The sequence below is a fragment of the Chanos chanos genome, chromosome 6 (assembly GCF_902362185.1).
Source record: "Chanos chanos chromosome 6, fChaCha1.1, whole genome shotgun sequence".
Classification (NCBI taxonomy): Eukaryota; Metazoa; Chordata; class Actinopteri; order Gonorynchiformes; family Chanidae; genus Chanos; species Chanos chanos.
In genome coordinates, this window is record NC_044500.1 from 16,712,924 (window position 1) to 16,737,851 (window position 24,928).

General features: G+C 41.3%; 1 protein-coding gene across 3 annotated transcripts; it reads left to right on the forward strand.

Annotated features, from left to right (window-relative positions):
* The first annotated feature begins 691 nt into the window (after nucleotides 1–691).
* Nucleotides 692–23,676, forward strand: usp2a (ubiquitin specific peptidase 2a). Of its 3 annotated transcripts, XM_030777204.1 has the most exons (14): nucleotides 692–713; nucleotides 4,601–4,695; nucleotides 7,705–8,450; nucleotides 18,515–18,565; nucleotides 19,472–19,595; nucleotides 19,715–19,826; nucleotides 20,004–20,114; nucleotides 21,046–21,110; nucleotides 21,256–21,359; nucleotides 21,506–21,586; nucleotides 21,728–21,806; nucleotides 22,062–22,169; nucleotides 22,376–22,496; nucleotides 23,517–23,676. In XM_030777204.1, the coding sequence occupies exons 3-14, from the start codon at nucleotides 7,749–7,751 to the stop codon at nucleotides 23,590–23,592; spliced, it is 1,734 nt and encodes a 577-aa protein (XP_030633064.1). In that variant the 5' UTR covers nucleotides 692–713; nucleotides 4,601–4,695; nucleotides 7,705–7,748; the 3' UTR covers nucleotides 23,593–23,676. The 3 variants fall into 3 exon arrangements, with proteins under 3 accessions (XP_030633064.1, XP_030633066.1, XP_030633067.1); XM_030777206.1 differs by lacking the exons at nucleotides 692–713; nucleotides 4,601–4,695; nucleotides 7,705–8,450 and adding an exon at nucleotides 13,314–13,472 and having other exon boundaries at nucleotides 21,509–21,586; XM_030777207.1 differs by lacking the exons at nucleotides 692–713; nucleotides 4,601–4,695; nucleotides 7,705–8,450 and adding an exon at nucleotides 13,317–13,472.
* Nucleotides 23,677–24,928: the final 1,252 nt, after the last annotated feature.

Here is a 24,928-nt window from a genome sequence, read left to right on the forward strand (position 1 = left end):
CCTTCTGCTTTTCTTATCTCTTTGTTGCTATAAGTTAAATAGGAAAATAGCAGTGATGTTTTGTACAACCACTCAGAAGTGGTGTTGTTGCTAGGTATGAGAACTGTATGTGAAAACTGAAAGACTTGAGAATCAACAGAAACTATCTAAATTTGTCTGCAAGTTCTAAGAATATGCACTATCCAGATGGTTGATGAGTTTAAACGATAGACACTCAAAAAAAAGCTGAGGAAGTTAAGTATTAACACACAAATACTATAAAACAAATCTATGCGAAAGAAACAGATGCAGAAGTCGGTTAAATTCACGACAAAATTACAGAGGAACAAAATGGTCAAAGTAGTCCACTTCAGTTGACTTGGCCAGCTAGTCATCTATTCGATTGAGAGTGATGTTTACTTCCGTCACCAAGGTGATTGTGTGGGAGGTGGCTCTGAAGTGACGTTTGGGGAAAGGAATTAGCCAATCAAATAGATCTATGTATGAAATTACGTCACATTTAAAGTGAGAGATCCGTTATTTAACCGCACGTCTAGATATGGTACAAGGACAAATCCCATAAAGAATGTTGATAATGTTTTTGTTTTAGTATGTGTTGAATGCTTATAGTTCTCTGTTACCTATACAGCGAATCCTGTAGATGAGTAAGACAGAAAGATACTCTGGAGAGACTCAAGTGGAAGAAGAAAAAATATGATCACCGACAGTGTTGGGTGAGTAATGTTAATTTTGGCGATGTTACGTGCGGACCACACATTCTTGACCATTCTTTAGGATTGCGATATAGGAGTAGACGTAAACTTTGACCGTTTCCCATCAAGTTAAGACGCAATTATGCAATAGTTGTTGCTCATTTAATGTTTGGTACCCCTTTTGCGCTGCGGATTGCTCACGTTCCACAGTCGTCTCGCTCTAATTTTCTCCTAATCACTTGCCTCAGTCTGAGCTTTGCGCTGTGCCCACCACCATCAAGCAACCGTATTTAACAGCCTGGCATTTCCATCTAATTACTTAGTCCGCATATACCCTACAATTTGGGTTAGTTAATATGAGTTATTTAACCTTTCCACGTCTGTAATGTAATGTCCTGACTTTAATGTAATGACTTTAGAAGTTTATGAAAGACATTGTCTGCTTACTGTACCAACTCACAGGGTGCTGAATCCACTTGAATGTCACGTGTGCTGTATTATTCCGTTGCTACGTAGGGTTGCTAGCTAGCTAGCCAGCTCCCAGGTTGGTTTGTTCTCGAAATTTGGCAAGTGGAAAGGTAATTGATAGTTAATCTAGACAGAAATCCGCCATCTACATACAGCTACCTTCTGTTAGAAATACGACATTTCAACTGAAATTCAGTTGGATTAGCGGGCTGCATTTTATGTTTAGTTTTCCAGCAGAACGGGACAATCCCTCGCTCACAAATTAAACTTGTTTCTGGCCATACTTCTTTCATTTATTGATACGGAAATTATGGATATGTATGGAGATTATGGATACGTAAAACGTGGATTATAAACTCATTTTCACCAATAACTGTATACTAAAATGTCTTGTTGAAGCAATATGAAACACATAAACTTGAATTTGGCAGCAAGTATAGCTAAAGAAAATTATATACTTATACTGCATTTTTAAACTCACTGCAGCCATTAACATGACATATATCAGTGGATAAAACTACGTGAAAACCAAACCATAGTAATTCATTTACAGAGTTAACATATAAGAAGTTGAGCTACCTTTTACCATAAGAACAACTTCACTCGTTGTAATACTGCTAGATTAGGTTTTGATTATTTCTGGGTGGAAATTAGATCATATCAAGAAAAAGTATTTAAGGAATATGGGAATATCTTGAAGAAAACAATGATTTTACAGTAAATTGTACATCATCACCGCAAATGGATTCATATCGTAATTGCACCATGATATGGAAGCTTCTCAGACTCAGTGACTGACAAGGTGGCTTCCTGGATCATAACAGATCCACCAGCATGTTTTACCGTTTGAAACCAACATTCTGGGCTGATGACGTCTTTTGACTTTCTCAAAACTTTCACTCCTCCAGTTGTAGGAAAAGAACTAAAATAAAATGATGACTGATGAGCTTATGCAAATCTCTACTACTAATCAGAAGCCAGGGTTACATGTTGTTGTACATTGGCCTTGATATTAAGGGTCGAAATGGCAATTTTTCCATAAATCATCAGTTTTCTAAGCTCCTGACATAGTATTTGCCGAGACAGTGTCATAGAGGTGTAGAACCAGTTATACAGCAATCTGAAATAATTTCTTTGTTTGTAGTAACTGTTTTATACTCTATTCCTCTCATGAGCTCTGAGTTGAGACCCCCCCCCCCCCCTTTATACTTATGAAGTTTTTTCTTTCTTGGTCTTGTATGCATGTAGGACTGATACCCCTGCAACTCAAGGACCAACTAGTTTATGATTTTCAAAATCATTCTGAACTCTCATGTTCCTTTAGAAACTCACCTAGACAACATCTTTTATTGCGTAAACATTGGTAAGTTAAGTACACTTTATTGATCCTTGTAGGATATCTCTGCAATTCTGTCGTTTCAGGATATGTGTCCCTTAGTTCAGACATTTCCATTATTTTGTCTAGTGCTTGTATGATCAGTGGCGTAAACTACACTGCCTGGCCAAAAAAAGTTGTCCCTATGTATGAATGTGCCCCTATGTATGAATGTGTGCGTGCGTGAGTGTGTTTGTCTGTGTGTCTGCCCTGCAATGGACTGGCGACCTGCCTTTCGCCCTATGAGCGCTGGGATAGGCTCCAGTACCCCCCGCAGCCCTAATCAGGATAAGCGGCTTAGATAGTGAGTGTTATGATCTGGGGTTGCTTCAATTGGTCAGGTCTAGGCTCAGCAATGTTATGCTGCAATAAAATGAAGTCAGCTGAGTTACTGAATGACCATGGCTTTTTTCTTCCCTGATGGCACGGGCATATTCCAGGAAGACAATGCCAAGATTCATCAGACTCAAATTGTGAAAGAGTGGTTCAGGGTGCATGAGGAATCATTTTCACACATGAATTGACCACCACAGAGTCCTGACCTTAACCCCATTGAAACTCTTTGGGAGGTGCTGGAGAAGACTTTACGGAGTGGTTCGACTCTCCCATCCTCAATAAGATATTGGCCAAAAATGAATGCGGCTCAGACAGAAATAAACGTTGTGACGTTGCATAAGGTTGTCGAAACAATGTCACTGCAAATGTGCGCCATAATCAAAGCTAAAGGCAGTCCAAGGAAACATTAGAGTGTGTGACTTTTTTTTGGCTAGGCAGTGTATGTTACTTGATTTTTCAAAATATGAAATGGAATGGGCTAATCTACAGTAATTCACCCATGCACAACAGTGAGAGGATGCACACTGTTATGAACCCATGTAATATGCACAAGTATGGTGAGTTCAGTCATAAGACCGAGGACCCTCTGTGATTATTACTTTTGTCAACAGAATCTGATCACTTCAATGTTAGGGATATATGCAGTCAATTGAACATGCATATTATTTTCAGTTTTCATATGAGTAGGCTAGTAGTCTATTTAACCAGCTGATAAGTGTTATGCAATGTATTATGATACCAGGAACAGCATTTATGAGTCATAAACAGGGCGTTGTAAGGAATCATACGATAGGCTACATCTTTTAAGTTTATAGAAGTGAAATGGTAGAGGGACCAAATTAGCTGATGTTACCTAAGCATCCCTGTATGTAAAAAAAAAAAAAAAAAATGTTAAGGCTATTCCTTTAAGAGCAAATTGGAATGCTACTTAAGTGCTGAGTGACCAACAGAGGTCATAGGCAATTGCTATATTTACCGGCTCTGTAACATGATCTCTGGCATTCTGGATCACTGTGCTCATGCAATCCCTCCCTGGTCCTCTCACTCTGGGGCCACAGCCTCCTATGCAGCACGGTGTTTACTGAATACGCCACTGGTGAGCCTTTTTGCTACCTTCTTTACTTGTTCCGTTTCTTCTTCCTCACTCAGCGCTCGATGCTGTCTTTGTACTCTTCATGTGTGTTCTGGAAAGGAAAGGAATGATATTTCGTGAGAAACATCTGCTACAGGTTCTGCCTTTTGGTTTTTGGTTTTACCTAACCAGGAGCTCACTGTCTCTGTTCTGTAACGTAAGCTGTGCTGTTGACATGATGCATCTATGTCTATGTGAAGAAATGTTAAGCTATTCTTATATTTCTTATCTCCAGAGATATGTCAGCCCATAAGTATGATGGCAAAAGTAATTGAAACTAAATATACATATTATTTCAATTTGGTAGAAGAATGAGAGTGTTTAGTATTTTTGACACATAATTAATGAAAAGCTGTTAACATCAGATTCTGATCTTTCATCCCATGCTAGTTTGCTGTTATGTGAGAAGCCTTATAATTTCCATATGTGAGAAATTTTACTTTGGTCAGTCTGTCTTTTAAATATTTTAGGCCAGTTGAAAAAGATACTTTTCACTATATATTTCTTGTCGCAATGATTTCATTTTATAGCTATTGCTGCATGTCAAACATTACCATCAGTTTAAAACTTTATGCCCTCTGGGGTCTGTTTCCACAGGTTTGAGCAATGAGCGGTGAACGTGTGGTGTGGTAAGCTGCCAGGTCGTTACTGCTGTCTGCTGAAACTAAGAGAAACAGCTCTACTTGCAGCAGGTACCCCATAACCTAACACCCCTCTTCACCCCACACATATGCTGAAGCCTGATATTGAAGAGGAGCTCATGGCACCGATCACATGTATTAAGAATGCAATGGGCTCAACACTTTTGTACATACTATTCATTCAGTACGTCAATCTCTTTCAGTCGCGCCAGTCACGTGCAGGCCTTTCAGTGAAAGACAAAATTGGTTGTGGGTTCTAGATTCATTTGTACATCTTACAGGGATCAAAGATCACTCACATGCATTTTGTAATTTAGTTATACCTTAATGGACAAGACATAGTGATGTACATACTGTGTGATTTGAGATGCTATCTGGATGTTTTCATTTATAAGAATATGAGCCTCTTTGCAAAGCCTTTGGATTGCCTGTGAATACCTGTTTTTTTAGAATATCCCCAGTGAAAATTCCTGGCATAAGCTAATCTTTTCTGTGACCTCATATGGTTATTGAATGTTTGAGTGTCAATACACAACGTGGGCTATATAAATTAAATGTGCACGTAAATGCATTAACTATAATGTATAATTTCAGCTCTCTTGTCTTCGTAATTGTATTTAGCTGAAAGCTCTAGATCTCCAGAATTCACAAACAACTTGTCCATTTTAGCACATTCTACTTGGTTCTCATTTTGTGTGTTCCATTGCTCCATTGCTCTGACTGATGTCAGATACATTATTGAGCTGCGCGTTGAATGTATAACCCTCTAGGTGTAAGAAGACCAATTGGCAATCGAATTAGGTGACAAAATAACGTGTTAGATTAGCACTGCATGTTGACTGTGGCTGACAGTGCCATAGCCTCTCAGACAGCTACTTCATCTAAAATAAGTCCCGTGAAAATAACAGAATATTGAGACAAAGGAGCATTGCGGCGTTAATATCAGAGGTGAACGTTTGATCCGGTCTGACGTGCAGAATTTTGTTGAGAACCTTTGTACCAGAGTGCCACTGCTCAGACCAGAGGGCTGAGGCATCAGTTTGGCTCTCACAGACACTGGGTTCTTATCTGCTCACATTTCAGGGTAAATATAGCTTCCCCATGCCTGAGACTCAACATGTTGATTTCAAACATTGCATCTACGTGTGCTAAGCACTCTTGTGTTCTTGTAGTTTTAAATTTATAATCCTTTTCTGTTGCTTTGCGTCGTGTTAAATGAATATTTCTTTCATACGAACCCCTATCAGAATTTCCACTCTTGTTTTTATTATTCTTGTGGTTTATTTTGCTTTCCTACCTGCTGCTGAACCTGTTGACTTTTAACATGGTGTGTAGCCTCTACACAAAAACCTTCAAAAATGAAAGGAGAGTAAGAAGCCTAATGTAAGCTGATCAGCAGGGGAAACAGTCTAAATGTTAGACCTCTAGCAGTGTGTATAACAATAGTCTCCAGTTCTGCATTAGCTCACTGTAACACCTTCCACCCATGAGTACAGACCTGAATGTCAGGTCCTGTAGACGATGTGTATATTTTAAAAATGTCAGGCATCTGATGGTCCCAGACTACAGTACACTTTAACACATCTCCTCTACCTTCTCTTTGCCCTGCTTCACACTCAACCGACGTGTCATAAGAAATGCCAGCTGAATATTGGCTGTATAACACCTTCGGCAGCATGATTTTGCATAGGAGCCAAGACCTGTGGGGTCCAAAGAGCAAGTGGAATTTAGCCAAGCAACACACGCTTAGTTTACAAAAAGAGACCTGAGAGGTCACACAAAGATATTATGTTAGAGCAAATGAAATATCATTATTGCAGTGGAATGGGGAATAAGCAGTTCAAAATCAGCAGTTCATCGCAATTAAAAGTTAAATTTGTTGCTACTGAGCAGGCTGGTAGTGTTTTTGTTTTCCCCCTGAGCTCTGTTTCATCATTCTACACAGTAATATTGTAATATTTCTCTCATGCAAATGTATTGTTTGCTGAGTGGCCTGTGGTTGCCTCCTGGCTCTGGTTTCAGCAGCGATGACATCTACATTAAGTACAGTTCTTCAGGCATCTGTCCGTTAGGGGTACAAACTTGATTTTTAGACATGAACTGTATGACATGAATTTTAGATACGCTGTACAGTTAAGCTCTATTAGTGGAGTTTATTTGACCAATACTCCGGGACTTTCGAGGTTTGGAAATTGAAATCTTGCACAACTGTTCATAGTGTGTACTGTGACATTTATTTTGAAGAGCTCAGGAGTAGAGACTGTGTCCTCAACCCTGAGCTACTTGTGGTTTGAATATTAAATATCACCCTCCTTCTTATTTGTTGTTGGTATGGTTGGGTATTAAAAGAGAGACCGGGCGAGGAGCGGTCTTGAGGAGTCTTTCCTGAAGTGAGCATGTGAGAAGCAGTCGTTTTGTGTCTGAATAGCCATGCTCTGGTGTGTGCTTTGGACTATCTCCAGCATGTTGCCCACTCCACATCTAAGTGCTGAATTATTGATGCTTCTGTGGAGTCTATGTGCAGGGAGAGGGAGAGAAAGAGAGAGAGAGATTAAAGAAATAGGAGCCTTCCTGACTGAACCCAAAACGGATCAACAACACCAGATAGCTTTATTTATTCAGATGCTGCACTGCCTTGTGAGCAAGAGCGCATCTCTCCACAAGAACAGCTTGTGCCACCTTAACATCCAGCTTTTCTGTGAGGGGCTCTCCCATTACAGATAAACAGGAGGGTCTGCAGTGCCTTTACACATGGCACTAAAGTAAACTTCATGAAAACAGCTCCATGTGATTGTGGAATAGCTTGATGGCCTAGCTAATCCATGTCATTGCTGTGTCAATTTGGTTAACTGGCACTTTAAGTAATGTGTTTTGTGTTGTTGACAGATTTATGTACTATTGTTCAATTAATGCATTTTTTCTGTGTTTCAGTCTAAACTATTTTAATTGTCAGCAAGTTTCAAATGCATAAAGATTACCCTAAGAGTCTAAAAACAGTTCGTCCTTCCCATATAGTTGCAGCATAAGGATTTATTGTCATTGTTGGGTCTTTCCTTCCAGTCAATGCGGCCTGCCACTGTCTCACCTTCGGCTGAGAACCCAGCATGTCTCGTGTCTCCTCCACGGCTAAGCGCTATGCTGGCACCTCCTATACCAGTCACTACAACTATGGCTCCTCCCTGACCCCCTCTTTGAGCTCCTTTAGCGAGCGGGACAAGCTCCCCTATAAGGCTTCCTCCTCTGGCTACACCTCCTCGGGCTACCTGAGCAGCAGCACCAGCCGCAACCGCAACTATAGTACGTCATCCGAGCCCGACCGGGGCCGGACCATCCCACGCACCGACCTCCTGGGCAGCCGACGCAGCGAAAGCTTAAGCCGAACGCCGGCTAAGGGCTATGGGTCGGGCCTGAATGGCGGCGCCGGCTACACCAGCTACAGTTACTCTCCAGTGCAGCCCAGCTACCTCTCCACCTCGCCTGCCACCTCAAGCATCTCCCTAAGCCGCCGCAAGTCAGTCAGCCAAAGCGATCTGACGCGGGACCTGTCCTCGCTTGGCCTCAACGAATCCTCCAACAGCAGTAGCAGCAGCCTGAAACAGTCATCCTACCGCAGCCGGGGCTCAGAGGTTTCCGAGCCTTACAGCAGCGCCCGATCGAGCTACGGGCTGTCGCGCAGCTCGACGCAGGAGGTTCTTAGTGGGAGCAGCAGTGGGCTGAGGAGTAGCAGCAGCAGCAGCAGCCGCTTCACTTCTTCTTGGGAGAAAAGCAGCAATGGACGCTCCACTTCTCCAGTCAGAGAGTCTTCGGTAAGAGCTGTAGATTAATGTTTTTCTCGTTCTACAGCATGCTGTATGTTTGAGAGTTACCTGGTAGAAACAGTGTTTTTTTCCCCCACAAAGCAGCAGAAAAGAATATGTTTTAGTTTAGCTCCACAGGGGGCAGCCTTGTTGAGTGGTGAAAATATACTTCCTCCGTCTGTGTTTCATGCAAGACTGTGGTGTACTGAGAGAAGGACTAACTTTCGTTCTCAGCGCTGCATCCAGTCACAATCATTTTAAGAAATTTTAATATGAAAAGGTGATTGTTTCGTGGATAGTAATGTTATCGTACATAACCTTTTCCCTACTCTAGTTCAAACAAGTGGTTTTACAGGGTCCTTTTATTTTGGCGTCTGTCTGTGCCAGTGAGGGGTGTATGCCAGTGACTGTGTTGCTTATGTTTCCTCCTTGACGGAAGCAGTGCCATTCAGGACACTGCGTGGAAAGAATGTAGACAGTCAACATTTGAATTTAGCTCTGATCTAAGACCTCTGTTCAAAGGAGACGATTTAGTGTTGCCTCTAAAAGCTGTCCAGGACATTCACCGCTTTTTACTGTGTGTAGGTAGCAGTTTACTATCAGAAATCTGTCAGGCTGAAGTGGCTATGTCTAACAGGCGTGATAACATATGAAGGGTTGGACTGAGGGAGAAATCCTTAAGCTACCATTTAATCAATTGCCATCCTTATCATTAATTAATTCCCAGTCAACAAATATGTCATTTGAAACATTATTTATTATTTCAAATAAATCATCTGGAATACTAATTCTGATTTTTCTGAAGTTATAGTTGGCACTACGGAAGCCTTTTGAATTAAACTTAGAGTTGCCCAGAGTTGTAGTGGCACTTGGGACAGGAGATAAGTGTTTGTCTCTAAGCACATCAAGCTGTTCAATTCTGTCAGACAGTCTGGTTTCATTGCTGACAGAAGATCAGGGATTGTAACAGCTAAATCAGGGAGAGGCATGATTTGCTTAGGCCTTGATTAATTGGGATGTCTAATTAGTAGAATAGGTAAACAAATTAGTCATAGCTGCCTCAAAAACATTGAGGATAGAGTCTTGAGATTACTTGCTATAACTGTTTTACAATTTTCATTTTTGCTCACAACCTAAGCCTCTGAAAATGTATCACTCATAAAGACCTCTGTTGACCTCTATTGACTGTCACCCAGAAAGGTATTATCAGAATGTAGAATAACAAAATGTATCACAGAGGGTGTATCACTGTCAGTCACAGGATATCAGTGAGTAACGAATCTTCATTACACACATTGAAATGAACTGTGTGTGCCGTGCCAAGCCAGTCTCAAAATGTTATGTGTAATCCCAACAACAGTCTAGTAGGTCATTTTCCCAAGGTCTGAGAATTATTGTCGGCTGGTTGTGGAGCTCAGTCAGTATTAGCACAGTTTCATAGCCAGCTAGAGATTGTCACTATTCATGGCTAATGGTAATGATGCCACTCTGCTGACTGGGTAGAAACTGTTATTAAGTTTAAGTTTATTTAGAGCCCAATATCACTGTTTAAAGTCTCAAAGGGCTTTACATGCCCACAACAAACAAAACAGGACGGCACCCCCTGACTTAATCCTCATTCTTTTTTTTTTTTCATTACAGTTCTGTACAACAGTTAGAGGTGGGAAGATCAGGGCTAGGTATAATGTGTATAACATCAGTGAAGTGCAGGTTTTGTACATACAAATGCAATATTTTGCATTCGTTAAAGCTTGAGAATCTGACAGTGGTAGTGTAGCTATATGCAGTTCAGCTGTAAACAGTGTTGCTAAGTAACAGTGAAGTCTATGACTCAAGTGTAGTATTCTGTCGAGCTAAAACAGCAGGCAGCTGGCACTCGCAATGTAACTTGCAGGTTGATGACATTTCATTCTGTTCTTGGAATTGTTTTATTCTGGCAGCAAGAGAACATAGAGCATCTGTCTTATATTTCCAGAATTTGGAGAAATGTAATGTCTTTCCAGTGTATCACACCGTACAAATGTCAAGTTAGTGTTATGGTTTTTGCCAACGTAAATACTGGTTTGCTTTCATAATGTTTTTGAAGGTTTTCTGTTATGGTAATACTTTAAATGCTATTACTTCACATGGTACTGCTTCATATGATATTGAAACTGATTATCGCCATAGTTGGAATTATACTATTAATTCTGGAACGTTGCAGAGCATAGAATATCACAGTGTTTTATCACTCTGTTTAAGGGGGGGAAGGTATCTGCACTTGAAAACAGCTTTTTCCCAGGACAGACTTTTTAATAATGCCCTAAATACATTGTTTATTCTGAGATCTTTTACTGACTTCAGAAGACGCTTTCACATATACATTCTCCCTCTCTCTTCATCTCTCTGCTGTTTCTGCACTTCGACTGCCCCTCAGGATTGGACTGTGCCTACCATGCACAAACGCATTTACGCTCATGCATGCACACGTGCCGCCTGGTGATGGAATCTGTTCCTGGATTGTTTGTTGTGTACACAGACTTGGTCATAAGACTGCTTGGAACAGGCTGGTCTCTCTTATTCACACGTCAGGTCAGCACGTAAGGGCCAACCAGTACGTTCCCAGTTACCTCCTCATACGCTTCCTCTGGGTTACCAACCTCGTTTTCTTCTGAACTGTTTATGTTGTCCCAAAAGTCATGTTGGTTCTTTATGACTCAGATAATCTACCTCATGGGAAGCCGTTCTTAGTTACAGTTTGAAGAGTGTACAATGATGCTTCCAAAGTTGGAGAGTGCTCTACTGACATCTAACACATTTGATATAGATTTAAAAATTTTGTTAGCCTTATTTTTTTCCATCTCTCTCTGTCTCAGAGACTTATCTGATGTACTTTCAGGTACTGAACAAGTAAAATAATGCAGTCAAGCAGACAAAGCCAGTAATTCTCTGTAACAAAGTCAACAAAACATAGCCCTTTCAATGCTACATCATGCACACATAGCATTTATTCAAGATATATCAGTAATTTGGTCTCAAATTAACCATAGACGGTTTAACTCATGTAAACTCGCTTTCTAAGGAAAAGAAAAACTAGCACCAGGGAAGCTTAACCTGCTTTCTCATTCACAGTGATCTCATGTCCCTTCTGTTCTCATGACTGTGTGCTCTGCTTTTTGGCAGCCCTGTTTGATTAGACTGGGTACAAAGCACCAGTTCTCTCTGATTCAACCAGATCTGGATCCCATCTGTCTAAGTAAACACGGTGTATGAGACATAATGCTCTTAGCGTTGTTACAAAACCTGTCCGGGGCGACAGACTGTTAATAGGAAACTTTGTGTCAAGTTCTAAATGGTGAATGGAAAGACATTAAGGAACAGTGCTGGACTTGGTCTGCAATACCATTTTTGTCAATGCACCCAGACACGAAATCAGCAGACCAGTGCTGGTACATATTATCTGGCCTTTTTTTTTTTTTTTTGGTTCTTTGGTTTTGGTTTGTTCTGTCATGCAGGTACATTTTATTTATCTCTTTCTCTCGTTTGATTTCACTGCATTTAACAGGATGTCACTGGGTTGTAGGTGCGTCTTGTACATACTGAAGTGTCCTACTTCCATCTCACCTTCGCCGTCACAATAGCGGCCTGCTGAATTTTCAGACTAACGTCCTCATGTGGGTTATGTGTATTGGGTTACCAGCTGCCTGCCTTGTTCTAATTGTCTCCCCAACTTTCACGTGTAAAAGCCTAATACCGTCTGGTAATCTGTATGAGAGCCAGCCGATCAGACACATTGTCCCACTTTTCATTGCCCCTTGTTATTTCCAACAATTAATCTTATTAAGATATAATTCTATGATTGTATTGCTTTTAAAGGAATATCTACCAAATTAGAAATTTAGAAATTCCCTTTGGACTATAGAGAAGTCTAGTGTATTGACTCAATCATCCTATCATAATATACACTCATTTAAATGACCATCTGTGCAGCAGCATCAGTTTCACGTCTGGTGAGTACAAGACGAATAAGGCAATGCTTAGCCCTGTCTTTACAAATGATCTTAATCATCCTTTTTCTTTAAATGGCTATCGAAGATGTCAGATCATGTCATCATTTTATTTCCCAGTAACCTAAAACATTCCAGACATTGGTTCAAACTGTTAAGTGCATGTCAAAATTTTCCGTGACATGATCATAAAATACATCGCTTATGGATTGATGGTTGTGACTGCATCGCCCATTTGTATTCGATAATATTAGTCATTTTGCCTAGAATTATCTTTTGGAGCTGCGTTCGCTATCTGGGATGTAACTTAAAATAATCGGGTTTAATATTTACTAAATGTCTCCCACCACTGCATAGTAATACTAAGAACATAAATTTGGTATCTGTCTTTTTAACCTGCCTTCCGGTGTTTGACGTCGTAGGAACGAGAGTCAGCCTGACGTCTGTTCTAAGCTGTGGGCGTGTGCTTAGTAGGCCTGTAGTAAAAAGAGATGGAGCTGCAAATTGCGTGTGATTCTGATTCCTGCAATTTGGAGGCAAGACCTGCATCTGTACTGTACGTCTAACTTGTTCACCTTTGCTGTTAGCGGGAAGAGTGTTGTTTGTACACCCTTTATTTTAGGGAAAAAGGTAATTTTGATGGTTGCTTTTATTGCGTTGGAGGAATATCACCTTTATCAGCATCGCACATGATGTTCAGTGCAAAAACCATCTTGAATTTATTACATTAATTGACTGAAGGCACCAATTGAATGGACACGACCCGTAAAGATAGAAACGTTTTTTGAGTTCTGTTCAAACCGGCATTTTCTCAGAAGAGGACAGAAAACGATTAACAGACTGACTTCTTGGGAAACGGTTATTTATACGAGCTCTGTCTGTTAATATGCCTACTATGCGACAGTCATACACCGTTACTATTCCCGAGGAACCGCCGGCTGTTGCTCTACCATTTCTGAGACAGGACATGAGGCGCAAAAACTCTAACGTGTCGGGCTCTGTGCTGGTCTCCACGTTTGTAGGACTTCTGATTAATCAAGCCAAGGTAGGGGCATGCATTTAAAGATATAAACATATAAAAGATCGTGCAGTAATGTGAATTTCTACTTAAAATAAATTTCAAATAAGTGCTGTTGATACTGGTTGGTATTTTACGTGTCGTTTGCCCTCTCCATCAATAAGTACTCCAAGCTTTATGACAGACCAGCGGTTATATAATGACGAATTAATCTCTCTGTGGAGGTCTGTCGTAAACCTCGTAGGAGCAATCAAATTAATACGAACTTGTCTGAATTTTTTGATATTATACACTGTATAGCAGGGGTTTTAGCTCTTGTGTATATGTGTGCTAGAATGTGTGTTTAACAGTTGTACAACTATAAAAGTTGAACCATTATGAAAGCTGCCGCCCATATAGGAAAAATCAATGGAAAATTCTGTGAAAGGGGTCTGACTAAGGCTGATGACTCACGTGTTCACGAGCAGTGGTTTGTTTAAAAATTGTCAACTGAATGTGAACGATTAAACTGATAGTAGTCCATAACTGTAAAAATATTTGGAGTCTGATGAGATCATTTACCGTATGAGTTCTTCTTCTCAGGAACATAGAGCGAACTTGACTAGCGCATCACGTATTAGCGCATCACATATCATGTTTTTAATAAAAAGAAACAAATTAATGTAGGCTGTAGGACGGACTTGTCACGCGTGACATAGTTCTTTACAGCTGTCTTGTTATGTAATGAACTGAAATCGCCTTAGAACTCTCCCTAATACTTGCAGAGATTCTACGCTCTTGCATCCGGAGCTCAATTCAGCTCCGCCTCCTGCTTCTGAAATCATCCTTGCTGTCACGCTATATTTGTGGTTGGGCCCCCTCACTTTTTTTCTAGATTAGTTCTTTTATACCTGAATGGACAATGCCTTGCATGGGAGAATCACTGGAAGGTTCTAGAACAACTGTCCTAATTTTTAAAATGATCAAAAGAATCACGAAGGAGGATTCAATGGATCCCTTCTTGTAGATTTTTTGCATTTTCAGTTAATCAAAAGCAATCTGAAAACATACTGAATGTTTATGTAATGAAAGGTATGCACTCACTAAGAGAAAGATGTATTGGCAGGAATAGTTTGATTGTTTTTAGTCTTGTGTTTTACTCTGTAATATTTAGAGGTTATCCAAGGACACATTCATTTTCTCACATTTTTTCTGATCTGCACCACTCCACCTACTGACAAAAAGATACGTTTACCCAATTATTCCTAAACTGTGCCTTTTTATTTGCCCTTGACGTGAATTCTTGCCCTGTTTAAAATGACTCATAGGTGCACAGCTTTTCTCCCCTTTCCGCTCACCTCCTGTTGCTCTCTGTTGTTTGCCACCTCATTGTGTAGTGGTGGTTTGACAGGTAATGTGTGAGTGAGAGTGCCTGGAGGCAGCACCAGCGGCAGCTGCTGCTATCAAAGTTGTTTATGATCTTTTGGCTTAGACTGTCAGGTCAGAACAGACTGTCCTCAGCATCATCCATTGTGCTACCAGCCAGTGATTATTCCATATTCCAGAGAACCCTGTGGAAGCGGGCCTCTCTCACATTTACCGCAAATGATGTCTGTTCATGAATGTGTAGTGGGAGTCAGAGAAGCAGTGCAGACATTGAGAGTCCAGTGATTTGATAACGGGAGTGTCATAGTTTGGAGGAATTGTAGTATATGTTTGTATTAGTGTAGCATTTTCATCTGTAATATATGATGAAAGCAACTGGCTGGGGCAGACTCTACTCACTGGTAGTGGAACAAAGCCAAAAAAAGCCACGGTGCCACACTCTTAGTAGGTGGTGAGCTGACACATTAAAACATATTTGTTATGTATGTGATAAACTTGTAGGCTCACTTACTCCGTGAACATATAGGTGAAAATAAACTGATACAACTTAAGTACATTTCTTGCCAATATTATATGTTGTCGCTGTAGACTTGAGGCCTCGATAAGAAGCACAAATTCTTTACCAGTTTTCGTTCATCCTGACAGTCTCTCTTATGAATTTGAAAAAAAAGAAAGAAAACAAAACAGAAAAGGCTTTGAGCCTGACTTGACTTTATCAGCCTTTTCAGGTAATCACATTTAAGTCTTTGTGGTTAACATGAATACGTGTAAAGCAAGGTCATAATAGATCTTTGAGTTTAGCCCACATCTTTGTTGCTGTCCTCATTTTGGTCACTTTTCATCTGGAGTTATGCTCCACATCTTGCTGTGAGAGTGCCAGTTATAAAAGCAGGATTAGCCTATGCTCACCTCTCTGTATCCAGGGCACTGGTACAGCATGACCTATTTCTACAGTCACTGACTGACAGAGAGAGAAAGCGAGTGTGACAGAGGATGTGCATATCGCGCTTTAAATCCACTGTGCCGGTATTACTGAACTCTCATTTCCTGTTCATCAGTATATTACTGTATATTCATTCATAATTCTCTTACATTTGAATATAGCATTAAATAGGGAAAGTGACCTAGTTAAGCCCACATACCATATAAGCCCACTCACTCTTTTCGTTTGGAAATATATATATATATAAAAAAAAAGAACAGGAAGTATTAGAGAGATTATTCATTTCACAGAAATGAATAATCTTGTTAGTAACTATTCGGATCCAATTAAATGTTTCGTCCTGGAGATATATATGACTTTGTGCTGCCACTTTGCAGCAACCATTTTAGAAGTCACCAGAAAACTTATGAGGAATACTATCAAGAAGCCCTTTTTTAGATTCTGGCAACCAAATTTGGTGAATATTGATAAGAATAATAAAATTAAAAGATTAGTCGGTCAGATGAAACTTTACATGGTGTATTTGCTTTGTATTTAATAGCACTGTTTTGTATTTGAAAAGACAGAATTCATAAGCGTCTGCTGCTAAGATGGCACACTGTCAGAATGATGGTGCAGCAGAACAACAATCATGGATAAAAACTGTGGATGGTCGTGATAAATCAAATCTTTTTTGAAGTCTCTTCAGACAAAAAATCTTACTTATCTTATTTAGGGGTGGGGGGGATTATTATGGGGAAAAACTAGGTAGGCAGAGAAGAAAATAGGTAGGCAAGTGTCACAAGTTTGCTGTATCGACAAAGATGAATGAAGTTGATCGGAAGGCCCTGAGGTAGACACTCAAGGTCGATGCTGATCCATCGAAAAGAAAGTGCTTGAGAAAGAGTGTTAAGAATCAGGAAACCTCCAGATGCGATGCAAGGGCTCATTCGCACCAACAGCAACCCCCACTCTTTGTGCAGAAATCAGAGAGGAGGAGAGCCCTTTCTGTCTCTGTGTTGCATACCCCTTTTACCCAATCAATAAAATGTCAAATATTTGCTGTCAAATATCTGGTGGGCTTACTACAGACGGGCTTAAAAGGTATACATGTACCTGTTAAGCCCACTCTGGACATTCTAAACTAATAAACTAATTAAATTTGGTCAATTTATGACAAAGTCTATAACAATGTTTTAGATGAGAGATTAATCTTCATTTTAATACCCATTTTATTGGGAAGCAGTTCACATATCCATAACAAAACATGTAAAACTTGTTTTCTGTTCAACTGACTGAATTTTTGTTTTTGTTGTTGGTAGCATTGCTGTTGTTGAAGCACAAAAAAGATTGTTCCCAAGTTTTATATTAATTACATATGTATACATTCTCTCAGGATGAGTTGTTCAATAGAGCAGGTTCTCGCTATGAGAGAAGGTGAATTTGGATTGGAAGGTGAGTTATCTCAGCTAGATCTCAGTGTGGTTGGCTCTGCAGTACTGATTATTTGTTCACTCAATGCACCAAAGTGGGAAGAGTGAGTAGAAGTGACTAAAGCAGGATTTGCTTTTGATCTTGTGAGACATGCCTTCAGCTCTGTCAGTTCCTTAATCATGAGACCTGAAACATGACTGCTTCACAATCAGCCCATTGTCCCTGTCTCTTCAAAATCTGCATCATGATGGGTAATACGGTTCTTTGTGGTGGAGGGAGATGTAGGACATGTACCTGGTGAAGTGTACTATGTGCTCAGTGATTGTGAAGTGGTACATGTAGGAGTGGTGTGTTCCTCTAGTAGGAAAGTACTGCCTGTCTGTACTACCTGGGATGGATAACTCTTCCCGAAGGTCCGAGAGCAGAGTTGCTGCCAATGTGTCAAATCAGCCAATGAGAGGTAGCTAGTGTAAAACGATACTATTTTTGGCATCAGAGATATTACTCAGCAAAGTGCAACAAACCCTGACAGCATGCCTGATCTTGAAATTGTCAGCTATGGCAGTCAGGCTACTGAGGGCAGGGCACTGGATATTATCAGTGTATTACTCACAACAAGCAGAATGGAATGTTGATCACAAACCATGCCAGTTTTTTACCTCTGGCTTTAGACTGGCCTTTTTTTTTTTTTAGGTGGAATTTTGAAAAGCAAGGCTTTAAGATAATCTCTAGTTAATTAAAGTGTTGTAATTTTTTTTCTTCCTGTGTGGAAAGTGACAGATGGTGGCTATTTATATAATGACAAAATGCTGGGGCCCCTCCAAGTATAATCGGGCCGTAATGAAAAACCGAAAAGATTCCGTCCTCTCACAAAGGACCATATCCACGGAAGCGGCAGGCTGTGCTCTGTGGTGGGGTCCAGCGCACTGCGTTGGGGCTACTGGAAAGCATCAGGGGCCACCTTACTGTTAGATTGAGTTGCAGTTCAAGGTGGATCACGTTCCCTGTTCTGGGCCTCACCAGCACTCAGTGGCACATCCAGAAAAACAACACAGTGTTGGATTTCAGTAATGTCTGCCCAAGTACCGCACAGCCTTCTGGGTTACCTAAGCCCTCAGAGAGAGACACGTGTTACATTAGTGGAAATGCGATGAAGTGCTTTTCATTTTCACCACCTCCTACAAACGCTGAAATAAAGCAAAGGGAAGTGGGGGAGGGGGGGGGGGCACATTTTCTTGCCTTGGTAACTTTACAGTCCTGCATTTCAGTTAAAGCACTCATTATCCTGCTGCTCACTCTTACTTAAATCTGCCTGACCTGAATGTCCCCTCTGGTTTTCCTTTTACAGAACTCAAAGAGTGCCCAGGGCCTGGTGGGACTACGAAACCTGGGAAACACAGTAAGTGCACCGGGCTCAGAGAGTCCTTTTCTTGATAAAAGTCAGTTATGCAATGTCTAGCCACAATTCTCTGTGCCTCTTAAAGAACCGTAGGGAAGTCCCCTGAAGTACGCCTTTGTGCTTTTGTATTTTGAATGTTACTGAAGGTAGAACAATGTGCCCATGTGTGTATAATTTTTAATCTTTTAGTTTAAATTTAATGCTGTGAGGATTTATATCATGAGTATTATGTCTTAGACACACCAGCTACTCAAAGACATCCTTTGATATCAATAGCACATTCCTCTTGATGTTTCCATTAGCTGATATTATTTGTCATGCTATCTCGTTGCTGTGAACATTCAGTTTGGAGGCTTTTGCCAGGCAACAGTGTGAGCAAGATCCAAAAATAAATCATTACACAGTCATCAGTAACTTAGCCAGGGCTGTTGCTCTAGCTAAACTCTAGACCAAAGGAATGACATGTTGCTGCCTCTGTCATTCATCTGAGTACTGCCTTAACACAGCTCACAATCTTAGTACATCGAACTGAGTACTGCTTTAACACAGCACACAGCCCTAGTACATCCAGCTGAATACTGCTTTAACACAGCACGCAGCTCTAGTACATCCCACTGAATACTGCTTTAACACAGCACACAGCCATAGTACATCCAGCTGAGTACTGCTTTAACACAGCACACAGCCCTAGTACATCCAGCTGAGTACTGCTTTAACATAGCACGCAGCCCTAGTACATCCAGCTGAATACTGCTTTGACACAGCACACAGCCCTAGTACATCCGAGCGAGTACTGCTTTAACACAGCACACAGCCCTAGTACATCCAAGCAAGTACTGCTTAAGCAGTACACAGCCCTAGTACATCCAGTTGTGTTATGCCTTTTTTCCCTTCTGTCTTCTTTAGTGTTTCATGAACTCCATACTTCAGTGTCTTAGCAACACACAAAGCCTGCGAGACTACTGTCTACACAATTCCCACCGCCGAGACCTCAACAACAACAATCGCACAAACACTGCACTCATGGAGGGTGAGCTTTCACACACCATCTTTTCTAGCATGGTTTCCCCACGCCAAATATCCTCCTTCTCGTAGTCTAATGCTTCTGGATCTACCAACAGAATTTTACTGTCACCTCTTTGCTTGTAGAATTTGCCAAGCTCATTCAGACTTTGTGGACGTCATCGGGCAGTGAAGCTGTCAGCCCGTCCGAGTTCAAAACACAAATCCAGAGATATGCTCCCAGATTTGTGGGCTACAAGTAAGTCTTTTTTAATGAGTCAACACGTCTCACAACTTTCAGAGTGGCAGTTGTCAAGTTGTTGACAGAGGCCGTTGATTAATTTATCGTTTTACAGTTCTTTTTTTTTTTCACCTGTCAGTTCTAACAGAGGTATCTAACAGAGGTGTTCTAATAGAGGTATGTATGTCTTTCCAGCCAACAGGATGCTCAGGAGTTTCTGCGTTTCCTGCTTGACGGCCTTCATAACGAGGTCAACAGGGTAACCGTCCGGCCGCGGGGAAGCATGGAGGATTTTGACCACTTGCCGTAAGCGACTCTTTTTCTGTTTCTGTTTCTGTTCAGTAACAGATTGGTTTTCCCAGTTCTGGACTAAAGCCAGATGAACAAGTCATGAGCTTCACTGACAAGTGGCACATGCTTTTAAGCGTGCTCAAATGATCATTTGTGTGGTGTAAGGGAAATTTGGAGTTCCTCATGGAGAGTTGCTAAGTGTCAGGGACAACAAACTTAAGATGTGATGAATCATTTACCTTTATTCCGGTGGCATGATCACGGGAGAGTGCACTCCTGTCAATTGTGAGCACAGTGTCTCTGAACAGAGAGAAGTACGAAGTATTTATACAGTGACGTAAACCACTTTAGAGGTGGTGTGATGTGGGAGTGGGACTAGTCTGTCTAGCTTTTGAACTCTGTCATACAACATGTTCTCGAAGGACAACTGCAGAGTGAACCCGAAATGCTCTCTCACAACTTCCCTTTGTCTGACATGTGATTTTATCTTTAATACGGACATAATTTTAGACTGTGACAGATGGCCACGGCCGGACATCCTTTTAACAGTTTCACTCATCTAATCTAAGATACTTTCACCCAAGGTTACAGACGGTTCAAGCAGTGACCGATGCTCTTGATTATACAGAGGTTACAACAGATCTAAAGGTTAAAACAGATCAGTGATACTTCTTCTTTTGGGCTTACAGGCACATTCCCGCACACACTCAACCATCGCATTCTCGCATAACTTCCTCTATGTTATTTTTCACCATTCAACCTAAAATGACACTTAGTATTGCAGCTTAAGACTTGATTAGGCAAAATATACGTTCAGATAGTGTTAATGCTTAAATATTTTCCACAGTGGGAACCATGCAATATGTGTGTGTGTGCGTGTGTGTATGTGTGTGTGTGTGAGAGAGAAAGTGATAGAAGCTTACATATCACTTCTTTTTTCATGCAGTGATGACGAGAAGGGGAAGAGAATGTGGAGCAAGTATTTAGAGAGAGAGGACAGCAAGATCGTAGGTATGTGAATGCCATTCTTTAACATCGCTTCAGATAGACCTGCGATCGGCTGATTTGTCGGTTGATTGTTTTTAATGTTTGAGTTTTTGGGGGGGTTTTTGTCATTTTGCGTATTTTATCCGATGTCATCTTTCTCACTGCTCAGATTTGTTTGTGGGCCAACTGAAGAGTTCATTGACGTGCAGCGATTGTGGTTATTGTTCCACTGTGTTTGACCCCTTCTGGGATCTGTCTTTACCTATTGCCAAGGTCAGTGTTGAGCTCTCCAAACCCACACACTTTTAAGATACTTCAGCTCTGTTTTGTACTCTGTGCCTGTCTGACTGTCATAATGTAAGAAAGAGAGCGTTTGACCGCCTGCTCTGTGTTGTGTGTGTGTGTGTGTGTGTGTGCAGAAGGGCTATGGAGACGTGAGTCTAATGGACTGTATGAGACTCTTCACTAAAGAGGATGTGCTGGATGGAGATGAAAAACCAGTAAGAGTTGATGTTATTTCTCTCTGCTTCTCCGTTCTCTTAAATATATAATGCCTTCCTTGACCCCCAAGACGCAGTTTAAATCCATAACAAAAATCGCGTAAATTCAGTGGATCTGATTCTTCGCTCTTTCTCTTCCAGACATGTTACAGGTGTAAAGCCAGGAGAAGGTGTACAAAGAAGTTCACCATTCAGAAGTTTCCCAAAATCTTAGTGCTACGTATCCTTTCCCATGACGTTTCTGACGTTCTTTCGGCTGATGTAGTATTATAGAAACATCGTAATCAAGAGAATGAATTGAGCCCTCAGCACAGTCACCTGTGTTTACAGTCATCTGAGTTCATGTGTCCCGCAGTATCGTTAATGTCTTGAACCCTGTAAGATTATATGATGCACGGTTGACCTCGGGTCTCCAGTTTCTGATTGTTTGCTGAATGTACAGAGTTCCCTTTCCTTCACTGCCTCGCTCATGCAGATCTGAAGCGGTTCTCTGAAGCCCGAGTCAGAACCAGCAAACTGTCCACATTTGTCAATTTCCCCATGAAGGATCTGGACCTCAGGGAGTTTGCCTCAGACAACAGCTGTAAGTGGTCACAATTAACGACAGTGATGCATGGAAAACCTTTTATCAGACCATACAGTGCTTTAACGCTGTTGAGGTTTCTCCTCTTAAGCTACCAACAATAGGAATTACCAACATGTGTGGTGTGATGACTTTCTCTCTGCGTTATCAAGATGTTAAGCTGCCTGTCTCTCTCCCTGACCTCTTTCCTGTCTCTCTCCCTGTAGGTAATGCAGTCTATAACCTCTACGCAGTGTCCAATCACTCAGGCACCACCATGGGCGGACACTACACAGCGTACTGTTGTAATCCCAGTAACGGAGAATGGTACACGTATAATGACTCACGGTATGTTGCCATGTTCCACGCTGACATTCCACACACACTGACTAAATAAGCTTTGTCCTTTGCCTTGGAGTCCTTCTGTCTATATGAGTAGCTCTGCTCTATGTTAAATCTCTCCTGTTGCACTTTTCCCAGTCTATATGCTGTGCAGAACACAAGACAGTGTACTATTTTTAATGGCCTTTGATTGGGGGAGGTTTATATTAATGGTTGAGTGAAATAATGAGACCAGGTTCTGTAGGTCTGTATTACTAACTGAGTTGCCTGTTGTACCTTCCAGCTATTTTGTGAAGTGCACTGCTCTCCTTTTTCTCTCTCTCTCTATCTCTCTCTCTCTCTGATTCTCGCATACCCACCCCAACCCCTCTTACTTCTTTCACCTCTCTCCCACTCACTCTCTCTAAAAAGCCTTCCCTGTTCTGGTAGTCGTCTTATATCTTCCTGCGGCTGAGCCACGAACCTCATTTGGTTTTACACTTCATTTATTCGTGCAGTGCCCTCTCTCTTTACTCTTGTTTTCCTCTGCTACAGTTTTCATTTCCCTCAGACTCACATTGGATTCCTTTCCCTTCTGCATAGAACATTATCTTACCCTCCTTTACAAATGCAGGACTACAGTTCACAATTCCAGTCCTCACACATAGACAGTACAGCTTATTCTCTGGACTGCCTGGTTTGGAACTGATCCCTTATTGCCACAACTTGCTCTCACAACACACACACACACACACCCCTGCTTCACTGGGTCTAAAAATAGTAAACACAGAGGTGCTCGACAACTAGAGTGAGGTATTTCTATCTTACTGTCCACTTGCTTTGGTTCATTTGGTCAGTCACTTGTCTTCAGATTCTACGTAATCTGACCTCGTCTTGCACGTGTAGATTTCGTATTACAAACCTTATGATAAGCCACCATGGTGTTTTACCATCTGAGTGTCATATCTGCTGGTGTACCTGATGGATCGGAACATTTTATCTCACCGCATTGTTCTCTGTGTCCCCCCCCCCCCCCCCCCCCCCCAGAGTAACGCCAATGTCCTCCAGCCAAGTCCGCACCAGCGACGCCTACGTGTTGTTCTATGAGCGGGCAGGGCTCTGAGGAGAGACACTGGGAAGAACAGGAGAGTAGGACCCAGGCCCTCGGGGCAGAACACGCTCACACAAGGCTCAAGGCTGCTACTACGACCCCCCCCCCCCATCCCATACCCCTACACCCACCCCCCACTCCCACCTCCCAACCCCACCCCTCAACCCCACTGAGCTCTAAAGAGAGAGATGCCCTCTGCTGGAGACCTGGAAGAATTTTGAAAATACACACGGTCTCTCTACTCTACACTCTAGAGTGTCTGTGTTATTGAGGATGCAAGATGTTTAGGAGGGTCTTAATGCCTTTGGCTGTATGCATATGTGTATGTGTGTGTTTGTGTGTGTGTGTGTGTGTGTGTGTGTGTGTGTGTGTGTGTGTGTGTGTGTGCGTGCATGTGCGTGTGTGTGTGTGTTTCTGAGGGCAGTTCATGATGGGGTTTGTTATCAGGCAATAAGCCCATCAGTAAGGCTAAATCTCAGAGGTCCCTCTCTATGCACTGTAAAAGAACTCTCATCTCAGCTGCACCGCCGCCTTCTCTGAGATGGCCTCAATACAAAAGACTCGTCACACTTACCGTTTTAGTTTATGGATTTTCTCATTGGATTACTTCTCTTTTTTTTTTTTTTTTTTAAATTCTTTGGTACCCAATGAGATGAACTTGTTTGAGGCGCCACCTGCTGGCATGAATGGATTGTGCATTTAAAGCAACTGCTTTGATTCCCAAACCAGGCTGTTACTTCCTGTAACAACCCTGTCTCTCATCACTGTTTCTCCTTTTTTTTCCTCTGTACTTTTGTTCACTCTCTGTCTGCTCTCATTTTTCACTCCTCAGTTTTTTCTCTCCTTTTATTTTATATATATATATTTTTTGTTTTGGTTTTTTTTTTTGAGGGGTTCGAAGGGGCCACAGGGTCTGTTTTGGAAAGTCTGGAGTGCTCAGAGAACGCCCTGTGATGTGTGTTACTTTTCAGTGTGGCTGCTACTGATCTTTGTAAACGCTGTGAATGAACGGACAGTCCAATTCAATATGATTATGATAAGAATAACAATAATAGCCCTGACAGTATGGGATTGGTACATCCTTGAATTCATGCCATTGAACAACATGGAAAAAGAATGTTTTGAAAACACTATATCTGTATATTTTTATATATGATGCAATATAGAGAATGTACTATATGCGGTGCTGAAAATGACCCATTACTGTTTTCAGTTAATTTAAGAGGAGAAAAAGAAAGGTTACTATTTATGCTTACAGTTGATAATGTGATAAAGAGTCACACTTTTTAACAATGGCAGTCAAATAAAATATATACTTAAAATTAATAAATTTTAGAAAAACAAGATG